General features: G+C 39.5%; 3 protein-coding genes across 3 annotated transcripts; 1 reads left to right on the top strand and 2 right to left on the bottom strand.

Annotated features, from left to right (window-relative positions):
- Positions 1 to 149: 149 nt before the first annotated feature.
- Positions 150 to 20449, bottom strand: LOC134789965 (uncharacterized). The gene is made up of 12 exons (XM_063760691.1): positions 20357 to 20449; positions 19203 to 19389; positions 18671 to 19065; positions 18068 to 18401; positions 10780 to 10905; positions 3870 to 3958; positions 3471 to 3639; positions 2093 to 2244; positions 1724 to 1822; positions 1237 to 1383; positions 530 to 863; positions 150 to 237 (listed from the first exon to the last, which is right to left on the bottom strand). The coding sequence occupies exons 1-12, from the start codon at positions 20397 to 20399 to the stop codon at positions 180 to 182; spliced, it is 2133 nt and encodes a 710-aa protein (XP_063616761.1). The 5' UTR covers positions 20400 to 20449; the 3' UTR covers positions 150 to 179.
- Positions 5504 to 12138, top strand: LOC134790049 (pancreatic triacylglycerol lipase-like). Its single transcript, XM_063760807.1, has 6 exons — positions 5504 to 5611; positions 7597 to 7648; positions 9983 to 10128; positions 10693 to 10935; positions 11339 to 11693; positions 12058 to 12138. Exons 1-6 carry the CDS (start codon positions 5569 to 5571, stop codon positions 12113 to 12115), a joined length of 897 nt encoding a protein of 298 aa, XP_063616877.1. The 5' UTR covers positions 5504 to 5568; the 3' UTR covers positions 12116 to 12138.
- Positions 12787 to 14904, bottom strand: LOC134790047 (pancreatic lipase-related protein 2-like). The gene is made up of 5 exons (XM_063760805.1): positions 14849 to 14904; positions 14570 to 14759; positions 13767 to 14161; positions 13352 to 13685; positions 12787 to 12859 (listed from the first exon to the last, which is right to left on the bottom strand). Exons 1-5 carry the CDS (start codon positions 14883 to 14885, stop codon positions 12814 to 12816), a joined length of 1002 nt encoding a protein of 333 aa, XP_063616875.1. The 5' UTR covers positions 14886 to 14904; the 3' UTR covers positions 12787 to 12813.
- Positions 20450 to 24142: the final 3693 nt, after the last annotated feature.

Consider the following 24142-nt stretch of genomic DNA (forward strand, 5'->3'; position numbering starts at 1 on the left):
CTATAAAGGTCACTTGAATGTCATTTTGTCTCACTCAGTGAGCAAAATGCAATTTTGCTCACTGAGTGAGACAAAATGACTCAGTGAGCAAAATCGCATTTTGCTCACTGTTTTTAAGAAGCAAAGTACCCTTGTTCGAGCTGCTGAGGTGAAAAGGTTATTGACCGCACAATTTTGTTTTATCCTTGAGAAAACGGAGGAGCAGCATTCGTTTCAAGCAGGTACACACCCGTGGAACTGAAAAAAATAATGAGATTATTCACTCATACAAGTACAATCCCTTAAACGTATTATGCTCGGGTATTATGCATGTGATTTATTTTTATTTCCTATTAATTTCAGACTATTAACATGTACATGTTACTAGAAACAAAAAAATCTATCAAAATACTTATAGGAGTTAGAAATGCTGCCAGGCATCACCAATCGGTTCCATTTCTCTAAATTAGGCTTCTTGATTACAAATATAAATTAAATTTTCCTATTTCGGACACATTTGGGAAATAAGATTGAGAAAATTAAGCCTTACCCAATTTTTGGCCTCAGACCACCCATCTGTAAACGGAGAGGCAACAAGTTACACTGTTGCAAAACTGCAGCCAAGTAGTTGATGCATTGTCTTCCAGTGAAACCACCACTGACGACGGACTCTGCGAAGTAGTGTATGGCTCTCTCGTGGTCGCAAGCATGGGAGCTGCAGCCAGGCATGGCTTCGCCGCCGTTCGGGTAGAAGTCCACTTGAGCTAAGCTGGATAGGTAACCGTTGATTCCGCAGTTAGTGTGGATGACTTCTGTGTAGATAGCATCAGTTTCTTGGAAGCGGTCTGGATGGTTTATCCAGCCGACGAGAGATGGATCCAAACCTGGTAAAGTACGATATATTACTTAACTAGATATAATTTGTAGGGAAGGACAAAAGTTTTGGTCCTGTCGTCAATGTGCGAGAGTCACTGATTAAAAACATGATTTGTTATAAAGAGATTAAAGTACATAAGTAGTAAGTAGATTTATAAATTACAGTATAAAAAAAAAACAGTTACAGTATTATGTCTGAACTGCCGTGAGGCATACCTACTCACACTAAAATAAAACAGGAATTTGAAACATGTCACGCTACGCTATATATGACTTTAGTACGTAAGTTAAAAAGTTATGAGTTTATTTTTTTTTAGGAATGTTAAAATAATGTGAGTACTAAAAGTTTGTTAATTGGGTGATCTCTGTGATTTCACTAACCAGTAACATAGGCAACAGTTCCTCCCAAAGTCCTGCCAACGACTCCTGCCTGGTGTCCGCCCATACCGTGCCCCACAATATGGTACTGCACATTGCTAGAGAACGTCTCCTGGTTGAGCCAGTTGATAAACGCAGCTACAGCGCGACCTATACATGTAAAACTTACTTAGTTTAGATCATGGAACTCAACAGATTTGGTATTAAGGACTAAATTTCAACTTATTTAGGTTTATATAAAAATATAGATTCAAATGCCTACGTTATTACCACTTAACCGATTCGTTGCGTGTTCTATTTTCAAAAACTTGGCTGTGGCGCAGAACAATCATTTCATGACACGGCAGTCATGCCATGCGCCATAGAATATGATCATCGTGTCATCAGCCATGTGTAAAAAACATTCACGACACGGCAGGCGTGTCATCAGCACCGAATCGGTTAAAAGCTCAAAATAGCATAACTTCGAATGAAACTGCTCTTATCTTACCTGAGGCGATCGCGTTGTCGATGGCAGACGCGAAGAGGCCGCTGGAACCAGCGCTCCAGTCCACGACGATCACATTCACATCCTCGGCGGTGAGGAAAGCTAAAAGACAAAATATTTTTAACGGGCAAATTCATATTGGGTCTCATGACCCTAATTACAAATCTTAACAAAATATAGGTCTGTAAGGTACTTACACCATCCAATGTGTAATAGGTACTTACATACCAATAATACCTACTTTCACATTATTAATACTAGTATTAGTGTAACATAGTGAAAAACAAAGTGATCCTATAAATAAGGGTTCCGTTTTTTCCTTTTGAGGTACGGAACTTACTAATAGTAGTTTATAGTAGATTTTTTATATACCAGGTACAAGATTGGTGACAAAAGGTGAGGCAACGTCACCATCCCTCCAGCCATGAATAAGTATGATGGTCCTCCGCGAGTTGCTAAAGTTAGTCTGCTGCAACAGAGCTGCGTTGTTCATCAGCAACGGCTGACTCACTGACGGGTTGTCCCTGGAAATGTTTACATGAATATAATAGGGGGTATTACTGCAATGTTCTGCCGCCAGAGTGCAGCACTAGCACCCATCGTAAACCATAGAGTAACTTACATACTGTACCTCAGACAATAAAATATGACATTGATACATCAAGGCGGTTTGTTTACAAAGGGCCTACCGAGAAACGCGAAAATCGAAACTCAGCTATCTGCCTCTTTATCGCTCGAATATGCAAGAGTGATAGAAAGGTTAGATAACAAAATTTCGACTCTCTCGTTTGCGGTAGACCCTTAGATTGTGACTGATCGTGGTAGTGGCCCCCTTATGCAGAGTTTCGCGTAAAGGGCGCCACTACCCTATTAAACCCGTTATCAATTAGGGTTGGCCAAAGTACCTATGTGTTCTAAATTCGCCTTTAGTACGTAACTTTGTATTAACCAATTCGAGTATAATGACATGTACTGGGACAGCGACGACTCGGACTCGGAATTTAAAATGCCACTAATAATCCACCAAACTGTGTCCTCCATAAGCATTCAACTTCATTCCTTCGCATTTTATATTTACTTATTTTTACACGTTCTTCCTTTTAAATTCAAGGATTATTGACGTGGATTACGTAAACAAAAAGATAATCCGTTATCAAAGTTAAGCCGGAATTACAGGATTAAAAAGTTACCTACATATAGTGAGAATGTGCATTAACAGTAGGTAATTTTATAGTAAGATAGATCGAATTCATATTTGTATGAGCGCAACACAACGCACTGATAAACGTATGTTATTCACTTACTACGCAATAGAATAATAGTACATTACGATAAAAGTGCGAATAGTAGGAAACCTTTTCGCACGTGTATTGAACAACGTTTTACAGTGCATATGGCCCTTTAAATTGTCGACATAGTCAAGTAATGTACTAATTATCACACTAGTGCGCTAATAAAGTAGCACGATATGTTGTGTACTTGTACCGTAAATTATAATTACATGAGGTTCTCGAGAAATTAGGTAGAGTCAGGTTAAGCTAACTCTGCACTGATTTCGATAACACAGCGTGTTATCATATTTAAACGTCAAACTTCTATAAAAATAACAATTGCACACTCTGTGCTATCAAATACGGTGCAGAAATAGCTTAGCCTGACTCTACCAAACGCAGAAATTTAACGACTTATTCCGGAAATGCAAAGAAATCGTATTTCTTGTTAAGCGATTATGATTATACAGATTACTGACCTGGTGAATAGATGATACACATTGGACGCCAAAGGGTCGAATCGAGCGACATCTAAAATGTCATCAAGGGTCATCCACATGTCCACAAGGTGGTAGTTTCCTGCCGAATCCCGCGCATGCTGGTACCGGAGATCATCCAACTTCCTCAAGATAGGTTGCGGCGGCAGAGCTGTAATATAAAGAGGTTGAAATTTTGCCTACAATTATTGTTATAAAGAGTAAAATATATTAAATAGCGTTAGATGTAATTACGGTATGATCAGCTAAATATCTCTATACGGGTCAATACGGGTAAGGCAGGTGTGGCGGGCCTCCATATTGAGGCCTGTTTACACTTACCCTTATTGACTTTATAATGGTTTAATATGATATAAAATAGATAATGATATAAACAATTACCGGCGCCTAACCCAAATAGACAGACGAGAAGGATAGGAGCGTGTCTCAGCATTGTGTTCATTCGCGAAATGCGTGCAAGCATCGAAATTCTTATAATTAATACATTATTAACAGATTATAAGCCATTTCATCATCATAAATCACTTTTATCGATGATCTTGTCAACAAAACTTATCAAAAGTTGCGTAAGTAAGAGTAATTAGTACATTTTGATGCATTACAAATTAATGTCAATAACAAATGAAAATCAGAAGATAAAAGAAATTCATATAAGTAATACTTATACTTAGTTCGCTCAATGACTACAAGACCTCAATTTGAGAGACAGGTTACCGAAATAGTAGATTGTTAACCAAGGGTTGAAAGGCACCCATTTCTGTCGAGGTAGTTTGGCGCTCGAACGCAGTGAGAGCGCCAATAGTCCGAGACGGAAATGGTGCCTTTCACCCGAGTTAAACACTCTACTTTTCATATCGAATGCGAGGAAACCAAACAAGACAAGGCAATTTCGCAAAATCAGTAATTGAAGTACTTACCTAATAGACCTACGGCCATGATTTTTTCCTTAGGACTTACTTGCAATCGGAGACTTTACATGTGTGAAGATTAATAACCCTAGCGAAAATCATTTAGATTGCAATATTTACGAAAACACATTTTTTAACAAACTGCAGTAATTTTAAAATTATTTGTTCATTATAGTATGAAAATCAGCGGGATTGCCTCTTACTTTTTAATTTTATACTTTTTCGTTCTAAAAGCCGCAACAGACTACCGGACCGCACCGCGACCTTGGTGCGCCGCACCACGTAATAACATAATAAAAGTATTTTAAATAATAAATAATAATATAAGACATTTTTATCTTGTACTTTATTTTATTTTCATGAATATAGTGGTAAATAACTTTAAAAACCCATTTAATAACGTACAAACGTTTAACTGTGGCTGTATACGATTCTGCCTTTGCTCATTTACGCAAGGGTAAGGCTTAAAAAAATATTTTTGGTGTATTCCTTTTGGTTCCCGCCTTATGAAATCGAGTAAATAGAATTCAACGAAAGAAATCAAGAATAATTTGTTTTTAACAATTTACTTACATCATTTTTTATAAAAAAAAGGATCAACGTGGGATTAGTAAAATTAAACAATTACCAATTGTTCCAGGCGAGGAAATAAAGACACTATTTTTCCATTTTGTTTCCACCCAGTTGTTCGTGGGACGGGGACGCAGAGGAGCACACCACTTTTCTGCGCTAGAGCATAAACGTATCACTTTCTGCGCACCTTTTAGAACAACAACGACCCACTTTCAGAGCGTGAGATATGAAAAATATTATCTCGCCCGAATCTTAAGCAGCCCAAATGGGGAAGTGGCAACGCCCTTGTAACGACGCTGTTTTTGCAAGCGACCCATAGGCTGCGGCCTGTAAAGTAACTGTAAATTAGTGTTTACAACGTGCAGTTTTCACTAAAGTAACAAAAATCCTATGACACATTATTTAGACATAAATTGTATAAAGCCGGAAAATAACAAATCTTTATCATAAACAGTAGCAGTGGGAAACACGTAACAATTTCCGACGGTTTTATTGCAGTAAATCAATTATTATCAATGGGATTATGTTCTTAGAATCAATTGATAAATAGACGTTAAAACCTGTGGATTTTGGAGTGATATTGTTAATTTCGGCTAAACATGTACATCAAGTGCGCGTTGGTTTTGTGTGCTGCTGTGGCAGGTAGGCAAACAATACGGTGACTTTTGTGACAACACCAAAGTTTATAGTCATTTTTTTTACATTAAAGTGAGAAAAATCTAAAATATGACTCAAGTAGGATTCCACCCCGGAATCTTGGTTTCACCTGAGCCAAAGAAAGGGGTGGAAGGGACAAGTCAAGTAGAAACCCGGGGATTTTTTCTGAGATTTTGAAGTTCGATGCCACTTGAGATAGATGTCGCTATTAGTTCAAGTAGGCATATTACAATGCGCTTATGAACGTCAAATAAAGCTATACCGGCTCCATAAAATATCTGGAAGACCGAGCTTTGCTCGGAAAAGATAAAAAAAAACGAAAATGCGCATTTTCCCAGAGATAAGACCTAGCTAGATCGATTTCTCGCCCCCGAAAACCCCCATATAGCTAATATCATCGGAATCTTTAGAGCCGTTTCCGAGATCCTCGAAATATATACCTATACATATAAATTAATTAATTAATAAACAAGAATTGCTCGTTTAAAGGTATTATTAATAAATAAACACCGAGATGCCACATTGGTACTTCAATTAATTATATTAAAGCTAAAGTTGCGGGTTCGAGTCCTGCTTGGGTCACAAATAAAAAAGGCTTGTTTCGTAGCAATTCTGTTTAATAAGGCACAAGAGATTTGTGACTGATTATGCTACAAACCTGTTAAAACGTAATGATAATATAAACGTAATGTATCTGCAACGATTTTAAATATTTTATCTTTCACATTCAATGTTAATTCTTCTTATCTTTATTATTAATTACTTATATAGATTAAAACACGTATCAGCTTAACAATTTAAAGACTTTTAAATAGGTATTTGACTACTTACCTATTACCAAAAGTAAAACATCACATATGTATAACGTATGTAAGTATATACCTAAATAAACTTGTTTAGAGTCCGTCTAAGCTAGCGAGCGAGTAATGTCGCAATAATGCAGCTCCAGCGGGGCTACCGCGAACTACATTCGACGTGTTGCCTCTCTGTCGCACTTGTAAATTCATACGTAAGTGTGACAGGGAGACAACACGTTGAAAGTGGTTCGCAGTAGACCCTCAGTTCATATCCGTATTATCTGTAGCCGCGTTACTGTTGCAGTGTTGACGAGGGTTATGCCGATAGCCAAAGTTTGAGCAGATTGTTGTAACACCACCATAAACTTCAACTGTCTATTAGGTAAGGGCTTGTGCACAAATCACGCGAGGTTCAATAGGGGGAGGGGGGTTACGAAAAAATCACGATGGACACGTTGGGGGAGGGGGGTATAAGGAAACCTCACGTGTATTTTTTTACAGTGAACGAAACTAAGAAAAAAAAACCTACCACATGAGTAGATACTTTTTCTCGGTTTCGTTAAACATAGATCTTCACTCTGCACTTCAAAATAGCGAGTCTATTTAACGAAAATAGAAAAATAAACAAGATTTTCTATATACAATACTATTTATCTTAAAATTTGGTCGAATGAAAAATATTTTAAAAAATACACGTGAGGTTGTTTGGGGGAGAGGGGTAGCCAAAAACCTCACCAAATATCACCAAGGGGGAGGGGGGTCAAAAAGTAGCCAAAAACACCTCGCGTGATTTGTCACAACCCCTAAACATGGCTTTTAAAGTGGTGCAGCCACATTTTGGCGCTGCGGACTCTAAACTGTTAACTACGTATTTTCTACTATTACGGAAACATTTTAGTTTACATTTTTGATTTTATTTTCATTTAAACACAGCTAAGTGTTATATTATTCGTAACTGTTACCAACGTTACCGCTTATGTTAGCTTTAAGAAATATGTTGCGACACCCTATCAGGGTAGGTACCTACTATTGGGATGTAATGTAAGTGTAGGTACTATGATGAAAATAAAGATCTCTAATTATCTCTAACTTGGTACAATTTCTTTTTCGTGGGCGGATAAAAAAATAAACTTTCGTCTGCTGGCATTCATTCCATTTTTTTTCCACTTTCAGCTCACGGATTTAACTTAGCACCCTCGGATGTTGAATTCCATCTATACACCAGGTGTGTACACCAAATAATATTTAAAAACATAGGCTTCATATCATCCAAGCCGTAAAAATTAATCGTTTGACATCTTATTTTATTTATTTATTTACAATCTTACATATTACATACATAAATATACTTACAGACTAGTCCAACACGTGTATTGCATAAAAAAACTTAACATTAACAGATTTAACAACACATAAAATATCACAATGAAACAAAGCTGAACAAACATATTTGGCAAAGAACTATGTAGTTGGCGTTTATGCCGCGTCAAATTAAGCCGAATTTGGGCAAGCTGCGGAAATAATTCGTGTAGTTTTGAAAATTGGTACAGGCATACCTTGTGGTGTCCAGATAAACATACTAAAAGTCCTCGAGGGTAGGGGGTGTGCTGGAGGTGTAGAGGGGGGTTAAAGGTACCTTTTTTCATATTTTTGCTCATATCTCGAATATCTGTACGAATAGCATTATAATTACTTCGGACAAAAGTAAAACGTGAAAATAAAACTTAGTAAATACTTTCAGGGAAAAATATGGCGAACCTAATTGGTCTAGCAGTTTTTGAGTTTTTGCAAATAGTCTATTTTGACGGACGGGTAACTACGGAACCCTACACTGAGCATGGCCCGATATGCTCTTGGCCGATTTTTTTATATTTTATCAGCAGGTTGTTTAGCTTGCTTATTCTATACTAAAAATTTTATTTATGATGAACAACTATGAAAATACGACGTTTTCTTAAACAGTCTATTTTTTATCTCTCATCTTACTTTAACAGCCTGTAGCTCCTAAAGTATTGATCGCAGACTATAGTACATTGTACGAGAGGACGGAAAACCGCTAAAAGATGGACGAGTGAGTTTGAGGGCCGACACGTTAGTGGAGGCCCTCAAACTCCACTCAAAGCCCTCAAACAAAAAAAGTTTCCGGCCGAGGCATTACATAGTGCTTTTCACGACTACTGCGAGGAAATAAGAAAACATTTGCATAACTATAAGTATTAGCCCGCGATTTCTCTGGTAGCAAAAGCCACTGCCTGTGCTGTCTCTTGAATTTCGGTAGGCGTCAGCGTAAGAATATCATTTTCTTCACTAGAAGAACTCATTTTTATAGCAAGCGTAGATACGTGTTTCTTGTATTTTTTAGTCAAACACAATTTACACTATCCAATTCAGTAAGTATTTTCCGATCCCGCCTTTTTTACTTTTTTTATCACTTTTAAGAGGCGTTTTTCTGTTGTTTGCTTCAAACCGACTCTAAACTTAGAAGCGTTTTTGCTAAAAAACCACAAACAGCTACAAAAGTAAAAAAAAAACGCCTTAAGCGTGAATCGAATGAACTGACTGAATGAATGAATGGTTTTGATATTTCTTTTTTTTTAATAAGAAATTGGTCCTATAAATAACCTAATTTTATTTTTGAAGGAAAAAGTTGCACCAGAAAAGACCTTTTATTGATTTTTATGTTTTAAATTATACTCATTGCTGTAGCGAACCGTCACCAATGACAGATGATGATAACAATGAAACATTGTAGTAGTGGTGGTTTAGGTGCTACAGCTATTGCCTATTTTCCAGCTTGGTTTTAGACCATCTATTGCCACATTTCCGAACAGTGGAGTGAAAAAAATAAACATAACCAAATTTGTAGTAAATTTTATGTTAAAACTTTTATCCGAAGAAATTATAGTGCTATTCGTACAGATATTCGAGATATGAGCAAAAATATGAAAAAAGGTACCTACAACCCCCCTCTACACCCCTAGCACACCCCCTACCCCCGAGGACTTTTAGTATGTTTATCTGGACACCACAAGGTATACCTGTACCAATTTTAAAACTACACGAATTATTTCCGCAGATTCTTCTAATTTGCTTAGTCTATTTGTAGCTTCTGTGCATTCAGTCAGGGTGCCGCTGCCGTTAATAAGTCTAAATGTTTAACGGGATATTTGTATCCAAAAACCGAAAGTCACCCTAATTATATCGAGTGTGTAGTAATACCTATCATGGATCCAAATATTTCGAGAAATAATCACGAGATAAATCACGAGAGTGCATAAAAGTTAGCTTAATTCATAAAAATCAGCTCGATAAGTAGTGTACACTACGTTACAGGTGTCACGTTTGGGTCCAAGAAAATTAATTTTTGTCCCTAGACATACCCAATAGAAAATATTTGAATACAAAGAAAGCCTACATATACACACAAGCAAAGATAATGAAATCAACAACATCACTGCATGAATTGAGATTAAGATTTTTATCACTCGAGTTAACCTATTGCTTCAGTATACAATTTAATTTCGCATAAATTAAGCTCGCATTTGACCAATTTTTCCAGGACTAACCCAACTGTGAGCCAGCCTGTCACCCCGACGCTCAATTCTTTTCTAACGACCAACTTCTTGCCTTCGCGCCGCACCTTCCTTACAATCCATAGTAATGGAGAAGGCGTCGCTGGAAACTTCAACGCCTTTGTGGTTGGAGGTAAGTACCCATACTTATAAACCTGTCAACTATATAACTATCAACAACAGAAATAGAGAAGAGAAGGTGTAGGTCATAGGTAGTTAACTTCGGTTCTGCATAGCATAATTATCAGTATGTACCTCTATTACAGTTTTACAGTACCTACTTAAGCTGCAGAGATAACCCCCGGGTAGAAACTTGTTTGCAGGGGGTCAGTTATCGCTGCAGCTTACAGTACACCCAGCTGCAAAATTGCATGGCCACTTTAAGAGTGAATTCATTCATAATGTATTCATGCAATTTTGCAGCTCGCGGTATATAAAATATACATACTTTTAAATCCCACTTCTGTTAACTCTCATACGAATGGTTGTTGTTGGTAGCGAAGGCTTTAGAGATTAAGTACTTGTTCTTTTTAAACAATATGTTCATACATATTGTATAGAGATCCCGGCATTCAATTGCCTTCTGGAGTTTTCAAAATCAATAACTCTGTTGGTATTTACAACTATCCTCACATGTACATATCGACTGATTACTATCTCCCACACCGTGAAGTTCATGTAGAAAATATCTTCTAAGGTTTACTGACCTCTGCGGACGTGAACGTGATCGCCGTCGACTGGAGCCGCGCGTCTTTGCTCTACACGTTAGGTCTGGCTAACGCGCCCCAGGCCGGAGCAGTGATCGCAGAAATCATCAACGTCCTCATCATCAACTTTGGCTACTCGGCCAACATGGTCACCATCGTTGGTGTTGGACTCGGGGGCCATCTCGCTGGTATCACCGCACGAGCTATCAGCGGAGATGTTGCTCATATTGTTGGTAAGGAACTACATTTTTTTATAGTACGAATTCATAGGTCAAGTAATGTTACGCCTGGATTTTAACTCGAGCTACACAATAGGATACTATCATAGGATACTTGTATTTATTGAATTTATTTTTTAATCAATCAAGGAAACGTTGCTTTCTCTTTAAAATATTTACAAAAAAACAACACCCATTATTATACCACAATTACACAATTTACACACATTGAATAATGTGTAGTAAACTTTATGAAGTAATTAAATGGTCAGCCAAAAAATATATTTTGGTCAGCATAAAAATCAATCTTAGGTTAGGTTAGATTAGTCTTTTGCTGACCAACTGATTTTTCTGCTGACCAAAACTGCAACTTTCAATTGTTATAACAGCTAATACATAAATATTGGTTGACTTCCAGCGATCGATCCCTCCTTCCACGGCTGGACTCACCATCCCGATATCCTCAAGGCTGACGACGCTGGCTCAGTGGAGGTCCTCCACGCCACCGCCGGAATCCAGGGCTACGACTATCCTCTGGGTACCATCGACTTCTACCCCAACGGTGGAACGTACCAGAACGGCTGCGGAGCGGACGTCTCATGTGGTCAAATTTACGCATACGCGTTCTATGCTGAGTCTCTATCCGCGGAGTTGAACACAAATACTAACAACAAGTTTGTCGGTACTGCTTGTGAAAGCTACGAACAGGCCATTGCAAATAGCTGCTCTGGCCCAAGAGATGCTACTTTCGGCGGAACCACTGTCAAAACCAGGTACCTATCTTCCTCTCTTCATCCAAAAATATACTTGCAAAACCTTCTTCTACAGATATTAATCAGAGGTGATCTAAGCGTTAAGATTATATAATTTGCATAAGATCCATTGATAGTTGATTATCAATGCTAATGATGATCACTTTATAAAGAATGACTCACGCTAGACCGGGCCGGAGCCGGGCCGTAGCTTCCGACGCTTCGTTTTCTATGGAAAGCACCACGTGATCACCGATCAGCCGTCATAGAAAATGATATGTCTGACGCCCCGGTCCGAGCCCGGCCCGGTTTAGCGTGAGTCGATCATTCTTAACCAGACAAGTTACAGCTACGGTGCTTTAACTTCCTTTTGTGATTGTTTCAGTGAATCTGGAATCTACACTTTCAACACCAACGCCGTTCAGCCGTTTGCCCAGGGTTAAAAGGTTACTTATTATTAAAAATATTGTATCAAAAAAAAAAAACAAGTAGACGTATTTTTATTTTTGTTATCTCGTTTTATGATATTACATTGATTGACATTATAATACAAAATGCTCTCTACATTTTATTATGAATCCTTTAGGTGAAAATTGAGCATAGTGGGTCATTTACATAATATTGGAATAGTGTGGCAATATTATCGAAAATGGTCTATCTAATCATTGACTTCAATGTTTGAATTAAAACTTCGTGTTCGTTCGTTCCTTCGTTTACTCCATGGAGCACCCGACTTTACTAATATGGCACATGATTAGAACCCCTATGACCCGCAATTTTGAAAATTTTCCATAAACAAATTACACGAAAAAAACATACATAAAGATCGAACCTAGAGTAGGTTGGTATCTCTGGAATCGGCTGAGAAGTGCGCCCAGAAGGTTCCCCTTTAGGCGAGCAAACAAAAGATTTATTGTCTGAGCCGAAACAGACGCTTCGCGTGCGGTCAATAAATTTTAATTGGTGAAGTTTCAAGTCGTTATTCGTTCTTTTGTTTCACCGTTTTAAAGTTGTTTTGGTTCAGTATAACAGTAAGGCATAATATAACTATTTTCGATAACCGTAAAAAATACAACTTTATCTCTAAAAATATTTATTTTCTCTCTCTCTTGTCAGATCAAATCTTTGGTTTATTATCGATTCAGTAAGGCCAAGAAGAACCAGTTGTCAGACCGTAAATACCGCTTCTGGAAAAAAACGTTATTATTAGTATCTAAATTCGCTATATAGTAGCAAATATACCTGGTCAAGCAGATCTTGTCAGTAGAAAAAGGCGCCAAATTTGAAAAATGTAGGCGCGAAGGGATATCCTCCAATAGAAAATTTGAATTTCGCGTCTTTTTTTACTGACAAGATCTGCTTGACCAGCTATAAATTATTTTATATATAAACCCCCTTATTCATAAACACGCTACAACCCTCAATTAGCTAATAATCGTTTGTTTTTATTTGTCATTTTGACATATAGGGATAAAAAATAATTTAACTAAGTCAGGCCCGATAGAAATTCGACGCACGAAACAAACTCGTGATTAGCTTGTCTGCAGTCTGTATTTTACATGTTGTCCTCCAAGAAGGACTTGCTCATGGAAATCGGTTGCTGGCTATTGCGACAGCAAATACATGTGTTATTACAGCAAACACATATGCAATGTAATAGGAGTTTTTATTTCACTTACCCTCGTTTATTTACGTCACTATTCCCCATGTTGAACTGCGCACCAGTACACTGATTGTTTAGGGCCTGGTTCAGATTATCGCAGAGCCGGCCAACCAAATGGTTGAAGTGAACACTAGACGCAAAAAAGGCCGGAGCTCGTCCGTGGGAACAGGAGCTATCGCTACATCCTGGCTGCAAGCTCCTGCCACCGTTGGGGTAAAAGTCGGCGTCACCAATAGGATTGAAGATGCCGAGAATATAGCCGTCAGTGTGGATGCCTTCTACATAAACACCAGAGTTGGTATTTATAGCATTGGAGTTAGTTTGCCAAAGAGGACCAGCAGGATCCAACCCTGAAAGAAGACAAAGACACTTCAATAAATTTATTATTTTTACTGGAGTTTAAAAGCAATGTTTGGTAATGCGCAACTTACCAGTCACTCTGGCAGGTAGTCCACCCGCTTGGCGCCCAGCTACACCAACAACATGAGCCCCTAAACTAAATCCAACGAAGTGTACGTTTGTCCACACTCCTCCTCCAGTAATTTTGAGCCAACCTACAAAGTCGCCAAGCGCCTGCCCAACGCTGGGAACACCTAGCACTGCGGTGATGTAATTCGAGCTAGCAAGCGCGCGCCAGTCCAATACAATAACGTTGGCATCTTCCACGGCGAGGAAAGCAGATGTAATGAGACTGTTCACGCCAGAGTTGCCGCTACCGTTCCAGCCATGAACGATGACTTTTAATGGCCGACTGGCTACGTAGTTCGAATTCCACAAGGAGTTAGCGTTGCCGTGGATGATAACTTGTGGAGTGGTAGGATTCCATCTGTAAAATAATCGAAGTCTTAAACGGAGGATACAATTCACAAACTGGGAAGACCTGTACGGATATGATGGTTGTACTTTTATAGTCTATTTTTTATGCGTCACACTCCCTCTTATACTTATATGACGAGTTGATATTAGATAGAGTCGACGAAAAATGGCGACAACTGTGAAAAATTGTGACTCTTTTGTTTATATACGAGTATAGTTGAATTATCGAGAAGATGGAATTGCATTTGTAGTGGTTGTATGCTGATAGTACAAGAAAATAGAAAATTCAAATATAGAATGCCTGTAAACAAACAATACTACTGCATATGCAATTCCACGCTCTCGATGATTCAACTATACATGTCTTGTAAGTTTTTATGTAATTGTCTGGAATGAATCTGCTTTAAATATATATTACCGTGTATACAACCAATACGCGTTGTTCGCTCCGTTTCTGGAATTAAGTAACGCATAATCGACTGGCTCCTGCAAATCTACTAGATGATTTTTACCATCGCCGTCGGGCATCCAAATATATCGGCTCTCACCCTCGACATAGTGGCTATTATCCCCTGGCGAAGGAATTTCATTATTGGCTGAGGCACAACCTGAAACACACAAAATAATTAACTGATCATATTGACAGATTGCTAATGCTTAAAGCTCTTATTAATTTTATTTTTTGCTTAGCACTAACATGCTACAACGGAAATAAAAACCACTAGAAGCTTCATGGCTCCTCCGGTAATTTAAATTGTAAAGTCCTCTGCTGGGGTATTTATCCAAAGGCTATCAAAAAATATTTGATAACCGTAGAATTGAGCGCTAATTATATTCTACAACATCAATCAATCGTCTTTATCAGATTTCTGGTACAAAACAGTCCTATGACTATGACGTCTATGATATGTTGGTACAATAGTACTTGTACCCGGAGTTCAAAATGATGCCACACAAATGCTTCCGGCAGACCAGGGGTATTACCATGATGTCCTTATTGCGATTCCGTTTAGGACCTAAACTGAATTGCTTAAGGACGGAGTTATGCAACTTATACAGGGTGTCCCAAACTTATGGGACATGAAGGGGAAGTACCTTAAATATCGTAGATAGTGTATTTTGCTCAAAGAAGACTTTATGTTATTTTTAAAAGTTAGTAATTCTGCATTCATAGATTTTCTAAAAATTACTAGCTTCGTCTGGGAATCGAACCGACTTAAATGTCAAAAAAAAATCATCCTACTTTTATGATGCCAATCGAGAGAATAGCTAAAAAATAATAACTCTGCTTAAGTAACATTGTATTTTAAAAGAAAGGAACAACGTGAAATTAATCATTTTAATCAAATTAAAAACATACATGAAACTGCCGTAGTCAATTAAGTGGGTATTTTTTTGTAAATTAATTAATTAAATGCTCAAAATGTGATCCCTCTTGTCTTACGAAAATCGCCAATCTTTTAATGAGTCCGCTGCCTGTTGATTTTCTTATCATTTTATGGTGAACACTCGATGTGATATGGCACAATTCTGTTTGCAACTCGCCCACGTTCTCGTATCGCTTTTTGTATAGCATATCTTTCACGTATCCCCAAAAGAAGAAATAATTCACCATAAAATGATAAGAAAATCAACAGGCAGCGGACTCATTAAAAGATTGGCGATTTGCGTAAGACAAGAGGGATCACATTTTGAGCATTTAATTAATTAATTTACAAAAAAATACCCACTTAATTGACTACGGCAGTTTCATGTATGTTTTTAATTTGATTAAAATGATTAATTTCACGTTGTTCCTTTCTTTTAAAATACAATGTTACTTAAGCAGAGTTATTATTTTTTAGCTATTCTTTCGATTGGCATCATAAAAGTAGGGTGATTTTTTTTTGACATTTAAGTCGGTTCGATTCCCAGACGAAGCAAGTAATTTTTAGAAAATCTATGAATGCAGAATTACTAACTATTAAAAATAACATAAAGTCTTCTTTGAGCAAAATACACTATCTACGATATTTAAGGTACTTCCCCTTCATGTCCCATAAGTTTGGGACACCCTGTATAGCTCCGTCCTTTAGTAATTCAGTTTAGTTCCTAAACAGAATCGCAATAAGGACATCATGGTAAGGCCTCAGTTTAGACATAATGTTAGAATCGTCAAATCTATCTTTTTTTTATCGAATGAAGCTTTTTCAATCAGCGGGCTCAGCACGGTTCCATTTTTATCGACTATCACTATGCGCGTCCCTTTCGCACTTACATACTTGTTAGAACGTGACAGGCATGGTGACAAGGGATAAAAACGCGACCGTGCTAAGCCGCCTGGAAACTGAAACATTATGACGTAAAGTCCGCAGCTAGGTACACTTTTTGTTATCCCAGTCCATCGAGTAACGAAAGTGTCACAGAATAAGCCATCACTGGACAGATCATGTTACGCAATCAGCACAGAATAAAACTGTAATCTCGTAAATTAATTTTGTCTCACCACGCTTAGCCAGTATTGGAATCAAGTGACATTGGAAAAAAAAAATAACTTGGAATTTATCTATTGCTCTAGAATGTGGTAGTACAGATGTAGTGCATAAATTGAATGAATTCTCTATCATGAAAAATGCAAGCAAGCAATAGGAAATGCTGAAATCATCCCTTTGTCACACTGTCCGTTAGTTTTAGGAAGTCCTGTATATTTTTTTATTTATTTTGTCTGTTTTATCTTCTTGTATGTGTACGATTATGTGAGTGGCAATAAATCATTATTCAATTATATTATATTTTAAACTGAAGTAGATATCATCATAATAGTTATATCATATGGTACTAAAGAAAACGTGAAAAAGCTCTCCAGTGGCCGAGTCAGGATGGAGTTAGCCGCGAAAGCTCATGACGCCGGTATCTCTCCGGCCTGGACCACTGGTCACTTTTTAGGGTTCCGTAGTCAACTAGGAACCCTTTTAGTTTCGCAATGTCCGTTTGTCTGTCTGTCCGTGACTTTGCTCCATGATCGTTAGTGCTAGAAAGCTGCAATTTGGCATGTGCAGTGTGGTAGTGTGAGATGTCGTTGGATAGGTCTTTCAAAACAAATAGGGGTCTTCAACAAACTATTTTTAATATAGTAAAGAAATATTTTTGAAAATAATCGCTCCGAAAGAAACAAAAATTGTGTTGAACAATAGGTCACGTGATGCTTTCCATCGAAAACGATGCGCCGGAAGCTCCGGCGCCCGGGCGGACGGCCCGGTCTAACGCGAGTCATCCTTTAGTCGTTAACCAGGGATATTAATTATAATAAAATAGTGTTTTTGATCAAAATATTTATTGACGTGATGAAGTCAAGATCCTCAGTAAGGCCAAGAGGCGCTGGTCGTTAGTCCGTATAATCCATTTCTGTAACAAAGTTAAATACAGAAAGGTTGGAAGATAAAATAATAAAATACATAGGTTGTACATTGTGCTAAATCGGATTAACAGTTTTGAATGATTCACGGTTAGTTTCACTAACCAAACAAAACAAAACAATACAAAAGGTTATCACGGTTCATATCCCGGTCGATATAAGTCTAGCAAAACGGATTAATTACCTAATATATCTGATATATAAAAAGTAGGTACCACGAATATACAACCAGCGAAACATCAATTTTAAAACTCATTCAATCTTCGAAATTGTTTACCGTAATATTTCCAGTGGGGCAGAAATGCCTAATGATAATAGTCATGATTGTCATGATACATTTGAGTATTTTTATTAATTATGGAATTAAATAATTATTTTTATAAAAGTAATTCCCTGTCATTTTATGTTAATTATTGTTAATTTCAAAAAGAGGAGACAGAGTTAGATTAATTTAGCATTAAAAATAATGTAAATGGGCTACAAGGATGTTATGAGTTTATTTTCTTAGAAACAAATACTTACCCTCGTTTTGCAAGATTGCCGTTGCCCATTAGTAACGTGCCTCCCGTGCACTGGTTATTTTGAGCTTGGTTGATGTCGCCGCATAGACGTCCGTTCAGATGGTTGTGATGGACAGTGGCGGCGAACAGCTCGTAGGCACGGCTGTGGGAGCAGGTGCTAAGCCAGCAGCCGGGCTGGGGGTTTCTGCCACCGTTGGGGTAGAAGTCAGCGTTGCCGCTGGGGTTGAAGATGCCGAGGAGACCGCCGTCGGTGTGAATACATTCAACGTAGGTGCCAGCGTTGCCATTTATGGCGTTACCGCTTCCACTCCACAGTGGACCAGCAGGGTCTAGGCCTGCGGTAAAAATGTTTATGCAGTGTCATGTATCGTCTGCGTAAATAGCGACAGAGGAAAATATTATTAACATAAATTAGGGTAACATTCCATTTCTGACTGCAGCTGTACTACTAGTACGAACGCGTCGGTGTTATTGTCAATTTCCATTAAAATGAATGGTAGTGCTGCTGTCGTTGGAAATGGACTGTCACCTTTAGAGAGAGAGAGAGAGATAGCTAATGGGAAATAAATATCAAATAATGGCTGTAGCCCCAATTTAAACATACCAGTCACTCGGACAGGCCACCCGCCTGCCGTGCGGCCAGCGTTGCCGACGACGTGAGCTCCCAGACTGAATCCGACCAGGTGGACATTGTTCCAGTTTCCACCAGCGGTATTGATCAGCCACACTAAGAAATTTCCCAGGAACTGTCCAACACTGGGAACACCAGCAGCGGCAGTGGCGTAGAGACCGTTGGCCAGAGCACCCCAGTCCACAACGATGACGTTGGCATCAGAAACGGCCAAGAAAGCATCTCTGACTAGAGGGTTGATGGCACTGTTTCCGTTACTGTTCCAGCCATGGACGATAACCTTCAGCGGGCGACTGGCGACGTAGTTGGAAGACCAAATGGTATTAGCATTCCCATGAACAATTACTTGCGGGTTGGTGGGATTCCATCTAAAAATATAAATATACATCATATTAGTTGAGACCCTAATGAACTAATCATATTATTAAATATTTTTATGCATATTTTAATTACTTATACGATGCATTATATAATGACCGATGAAGTTTAAAAGTGTCATTAGGACCTGGTGTAGAGCCAGTACTGATTGTTGGCGCCATTTCTGTTGCGCAAGAAAGCTTCATCAACTGGTTCCTGCAGGTCTACTAGATGGGGTACTCCTTCGCCATCAGGCATCCAAATATAGCGGCTTTCGCCCTCGACATAGTGGCTGTTATCCCCTGGCACCAGAGGAATAGCACTTCCAGCGCACACTAAAAAACAGAAAAAAAAACAATAAAATAATTGTTAAACACAAACAAAATTCTACAGTAAAGCTAAGGTCAGGTGGGTTAAGAGAAACATACTTTATTTTGCTCGGAGCAAGTTGCCACAGTAAGAAGAAAGTCCTTCTAAATACGTAAATATTTTTAAGTTATTTTATACTTATGCCTTAGTTTTTTTTGTAGTACCTATTATCATTTAATAAACTGTTTATTTTCCCTCCAAGTGTTTCTCTTGACCCATAGTTTCTCTCCCACCTAAACGTATACGTAATTATACTTCGTTTTTTTAAACATTTGAAAAATGGTAAACAATCTTGCAGTGTCTTTTCATTGAACACTTTAGAAAAATAAGTTACATAATTAACAATTTAATTTACCATACACAGTATACACACAGATAATATACAGGGTGTGGCCTGTAATACGAGCAAAAAATTTAACTGTAGGCTGTACTCCTCATACTGACCAACATTTGTTCAGCAACTTTTAAAAATAACTCGTGGTTTGATTTTTAATACACTTTAAAGTTTATTCTAAGACGCAATGTATTGCGAATTTTGTTATGTTTATGGCATGACAAGCAACGTCAATCACAAATGATATGGCATGGCGATGGCGTCCATTGAAGATAATATTTATTTTGTATGAAAAATAGGAAGTCTCAATACTTCATAATTTTTAAAAGTTGTTGAACAAAAGTGTCACCGTTTGAGGAGTACAATCTATGTTTTAATTATTTGCTCGTGTTACAGGCCACACCCGGTATTATACACACAAATATGTAACAATTATACAGCTAACATAATCATTTAGTTACATTCTTTTGGTTTCTGTAAGACACGTCAAGACTGTTACCTTTTTCTAATGTTAAAAAAACGAAGTATAAGTGAAAGCGAAAAAATCATATCTGAGACTATATTTCCACACCAACTGTTTACGTATAAAAACTACTAACACGCTACAAGGGCGGATAACACCACCAAGACCAACACCTTCATGGTTATTGCTAATTTGCAACTTCGGTGTCATTTGTTATTTTCAATAGTTTTATTCAATTTTATCATAAAAAGATACGACAGTTATCATCATTAAGTGTTTTTGGAATCGATAATAGCTACGTGTCCTTCTCTCAGCTGCAATATTGTTTCTAGGCTAGGATTCCGTACCTATTATGGCATAAACATCTAATAACCAGCTCAAAGTGGTGGTAGAAGGTGCTATACTATATAATCTTCCTGGTTTTTATTCGAAACGTGGCCGCTAATTGAATAGAATATGCAAGGAACCTTCCTCTAATGCCCAGCTTTAGAAGACAAATAGAATATGTACTACAAGAGAGTCATCTTCGTTAGATATGTGGGAAACAAATTGTAACGAAATGTAGGTACTGATGCGGCTCTCAGTGGTAGGAAAAGGAGGAAGGAACAAGAAGTATAGGAGTATAGGTAGAGAAAGATATATGTGTGCTTTGCACATCTCAAAAATTAAAGAAACAGTACAAGTTATAAAGCTTTAGGGTAGAGGGAAAATTGTAGATTATGTTTATTGAAGTAAAATTGTATGTACCTACATAATAAGAAATACAGGGAATACAATAGGCAGACTTACCTTCTGCTAAAAGGCGACTACTCCTCTAACTGCTATACCACTCCAAACTTCATATTCCAAATCAATAGTAAAAAAAAAACCAAACGAACGAAGCAAAAAAATTCACAGATTTCGTGCCTCACACGACTATCGAGCACATTGGAAATGAATCTACGGAATTCGAAAAAATATTGTCGCTGAGCGACGAGAAAGTCTGGATAAGGAAAAAGTTACAAAATAAAACTACAACGTTGAATGATAATTATTTTATTCTTAGACTAACACAAGTATCCTGGACATAACGCATGTGAACAAACAAATTGCAAAATTTCCACACGCGTATCCAAGTTTGAATAATTGTCGCCGTGGCGCATAAGTATAGGTACATATTTCATTTTTCGATTAATAAGCAGGATATATTAATGTTCAAAGTACAAGAAAATTATTACACGGCAAATCCGTAGTCAACTCGAGAAGTGGTGATCGGCAGCGGCCCATTTGCTGCAAGATATGAAATTTTCTTGACAGCAGTTTGACGCGACGAGAGATGACCATAACAGCGTTTGTCTATGTTGCACCAAACCTGAGTTCCAATAGGTACTACCAGGGTTCAGCATCAGCTCTATCTTGGGTACTACTCTCCTAAGTGCTCCCTCTCCTAAGTGCTCCCTCTCCTAAGTGCTCCCTCTCCCTCTCCCTCTCCCTCTCCCTCTCCCTCTCCCTCACCCTCACCCCTCACCCTCAACACCTCACCATCTCCCACAACCCTCTCCCACTCCCTCCAACCCTCTCCCTCTCCCTCACCCAACTCCCTCTCCCACTCCCTCTCACCTCTCCCTCCCTCCTCCCTCTCCCTCTCTCCACTCCCTCCCCACTCCCCTCACCTCTCCCTCTCTCCTCTCCCTCCCCTCTCCCTCTCCCTCCCCTCCCTCTCACCTCTCCCTCTCCCTCTCCCCTCTCCCTCTCCCTCTCCCTCCCCTCTCCCTCTCCCTCTCCCTCTCCCTCTCTCCTCTCCCTCTCCCTCTCCCTCTCCCTCTCCCTCTCCCTCTCCCTCTCCCTCTCCCTCTCCCTCTCCCTCTCCCTCTCCCTCTCCCTCTCCCTCTCCCTCTCCCTCTCCCTCTCCCTCTCCTCTCCCTCTCCCTCTCCCTCTCCCTCTCCCTCTCCCTCTCCCTCTCCCTCTCCCTCTCTCCCCTCTCCCTCTCCCTCCCTCCCCTCTCCCTCTCCCTCTCCCTCTCCCTCTCCCTCTCCCTCTCCCTCTCCCTCCCTCTCCCTCTCCCTCTCCCTCTCCCTCTCCCTCTCCTCTCTCTCCCTCTCCCTCTCCCTCTCCCTCTCCCTCTCCCTCTCCCTCTCCCTCTCCCTCTCCCTCTCCCTCTCCCTCTCCCTCTCCCTCTCCCTCTCCCTCTCCCTCTCCCTCTCCCTCTCCCTCTCCCTCTCCCTCTCCCTCTCCCTCTCCCTCTCCCTCTCCCTCTCCCTCTCCCTCTCCCTCTCCCTCTCCCTCTCCCTCTCCCTCTCCCTCTCCCTCTCCCTCTCTCCCTCTCCCTCTCCCTCTCCCTCTCCCTCTCCCTCTCCCTCTCCCTCTCCCTCTCCCTCTCCCTCTCCCTCTCCCTCTCCCTCTCCCTCTCCCTCTCCCTCTCCCTCTCCCTCTCCCTCTCCCTCTCCCTCTCCCTCTCCCTCTCCCTCTCCTCTCCCTCTCCCTCTCCCTCTCCCTCTCCCTCTCCCTCTCCCTCTCCCTCTCCCTCTCCTCTCCCTCTCCCTCTCCCTCTCCCTCTCCCTCTCCCTCTCCCTCTCCCTCTCCCTCTCCCTCTCCCTCTCTCTCCTCTCCCTCTCCCTCTCCCTCTCCCTCTCCCTCTCCCTCTCCCTCTCCCTCTCCCTCTCCCTCTCCCTCTCCCTCTCCCTCTCCCTCTCCCTCTCCCTCTCCCTCTCCCTCTCCCTCTCCCTCTCCCTCTCCCTCTCCCTCTCGCTCTCGCTCTCCCTCTCCCTCTCCCTCTCCCTCTCCCTCTCCCTCTCCCTCTACCTCTACCTCTATTTCTATTTCCACCACCACAAGAATGCATAGATTGTCGAATAGTGCGTTATCTACGCCCGTCTCAAACAGGATAGATAGAGTTAGACCAAGAAAAATCTGCAGCGATTTTGAAAGCCCACGCAGTGCAAGTGTTATTCTGCCGTCATAATCCCGATAATTCACAACAAACACCGATAACGAACTCTGCGAAACATGAAGTCATAAATGTCCTGTGAAAAATGTCGTTCTGACTTTTTGACTATTTTAAGGTTAGGCTACAGGGCAAACCCTTAACCCGATCGTCTTTGTTTTAGGCTCAAATTGTAGCTGACTAAATTGTCCAGAGCCGTTTTTCTCAAATTTTTGATATCATTCTTCGTTTCCAAATTATCGAGCACCAAAATCAAAAAAACGGAAAAAATTGAATTTTATTTTCACTATTTCGACCATAACTTTTTTTGTTTTTGACTTTCTCGAATAACTTTTTGCACCTTACAGCTCTCGTGATTATGCGTCTTTTGAGCCTATTTTTTAATATCATATCTTCACAACTTTCCGAGATATAAGGGGATCGCACTTTTTCGTGAAATCGGACCGTATACTGGAGCGAACGAAAAGACATTTCCAATGTCAAAAGAAAATCGTGCATAAAAACACTTATAACAATTTCAATACAAAAATTTCAATATTTACCCCATAGTAGTTCTTCTCTGACCACTGAACTCTAAAAACCTATGCCTACCTACTTTTTGATTAATTTGAGCATAATTACATTTAAGACAGTAGGACACACTTATCCCACGTACGCAATATATGCAATGCACTATGACAATCTGAACCCTGAAATTTGTATGCTTAGCGCCACTTGCACCATCCCACTAACCCGGGTTAACCGGTTAAACCGTTAACCCAGTGTCAAATTGCACTGGTAACCATGGTAACTCCAGGTTTAACCGCTTAACTCCGGGTTAGTGGAATGGTGCAAGTGGCCCTTAGAAACATACTTGTCATGCGTTACGTTGTTTCTAAGCATACAAATTTGAGAGTTCAGATTTCATAATGCATTGCATACGTTGCGTACGTGGGCTAATTGTGTGCCTAGCTTTATAATACCTCTAATTACAGAACAAAATATGATAAAAAGGATTT

The sequence above is a fragment of the Cydia splendana genome, chromosome 4 (assembly GCF_910591565.1).
Source record: "Cydia splendana chromosome 4, ilCydSple1.2, whole genome shotgun sequence".
NCBI classification, from domain to species: Eukaryota; Metazoa; Arthropoda; class Insecta; order Lepidoptera; family Tortricidae; genus Cydia; species Cydia splendana.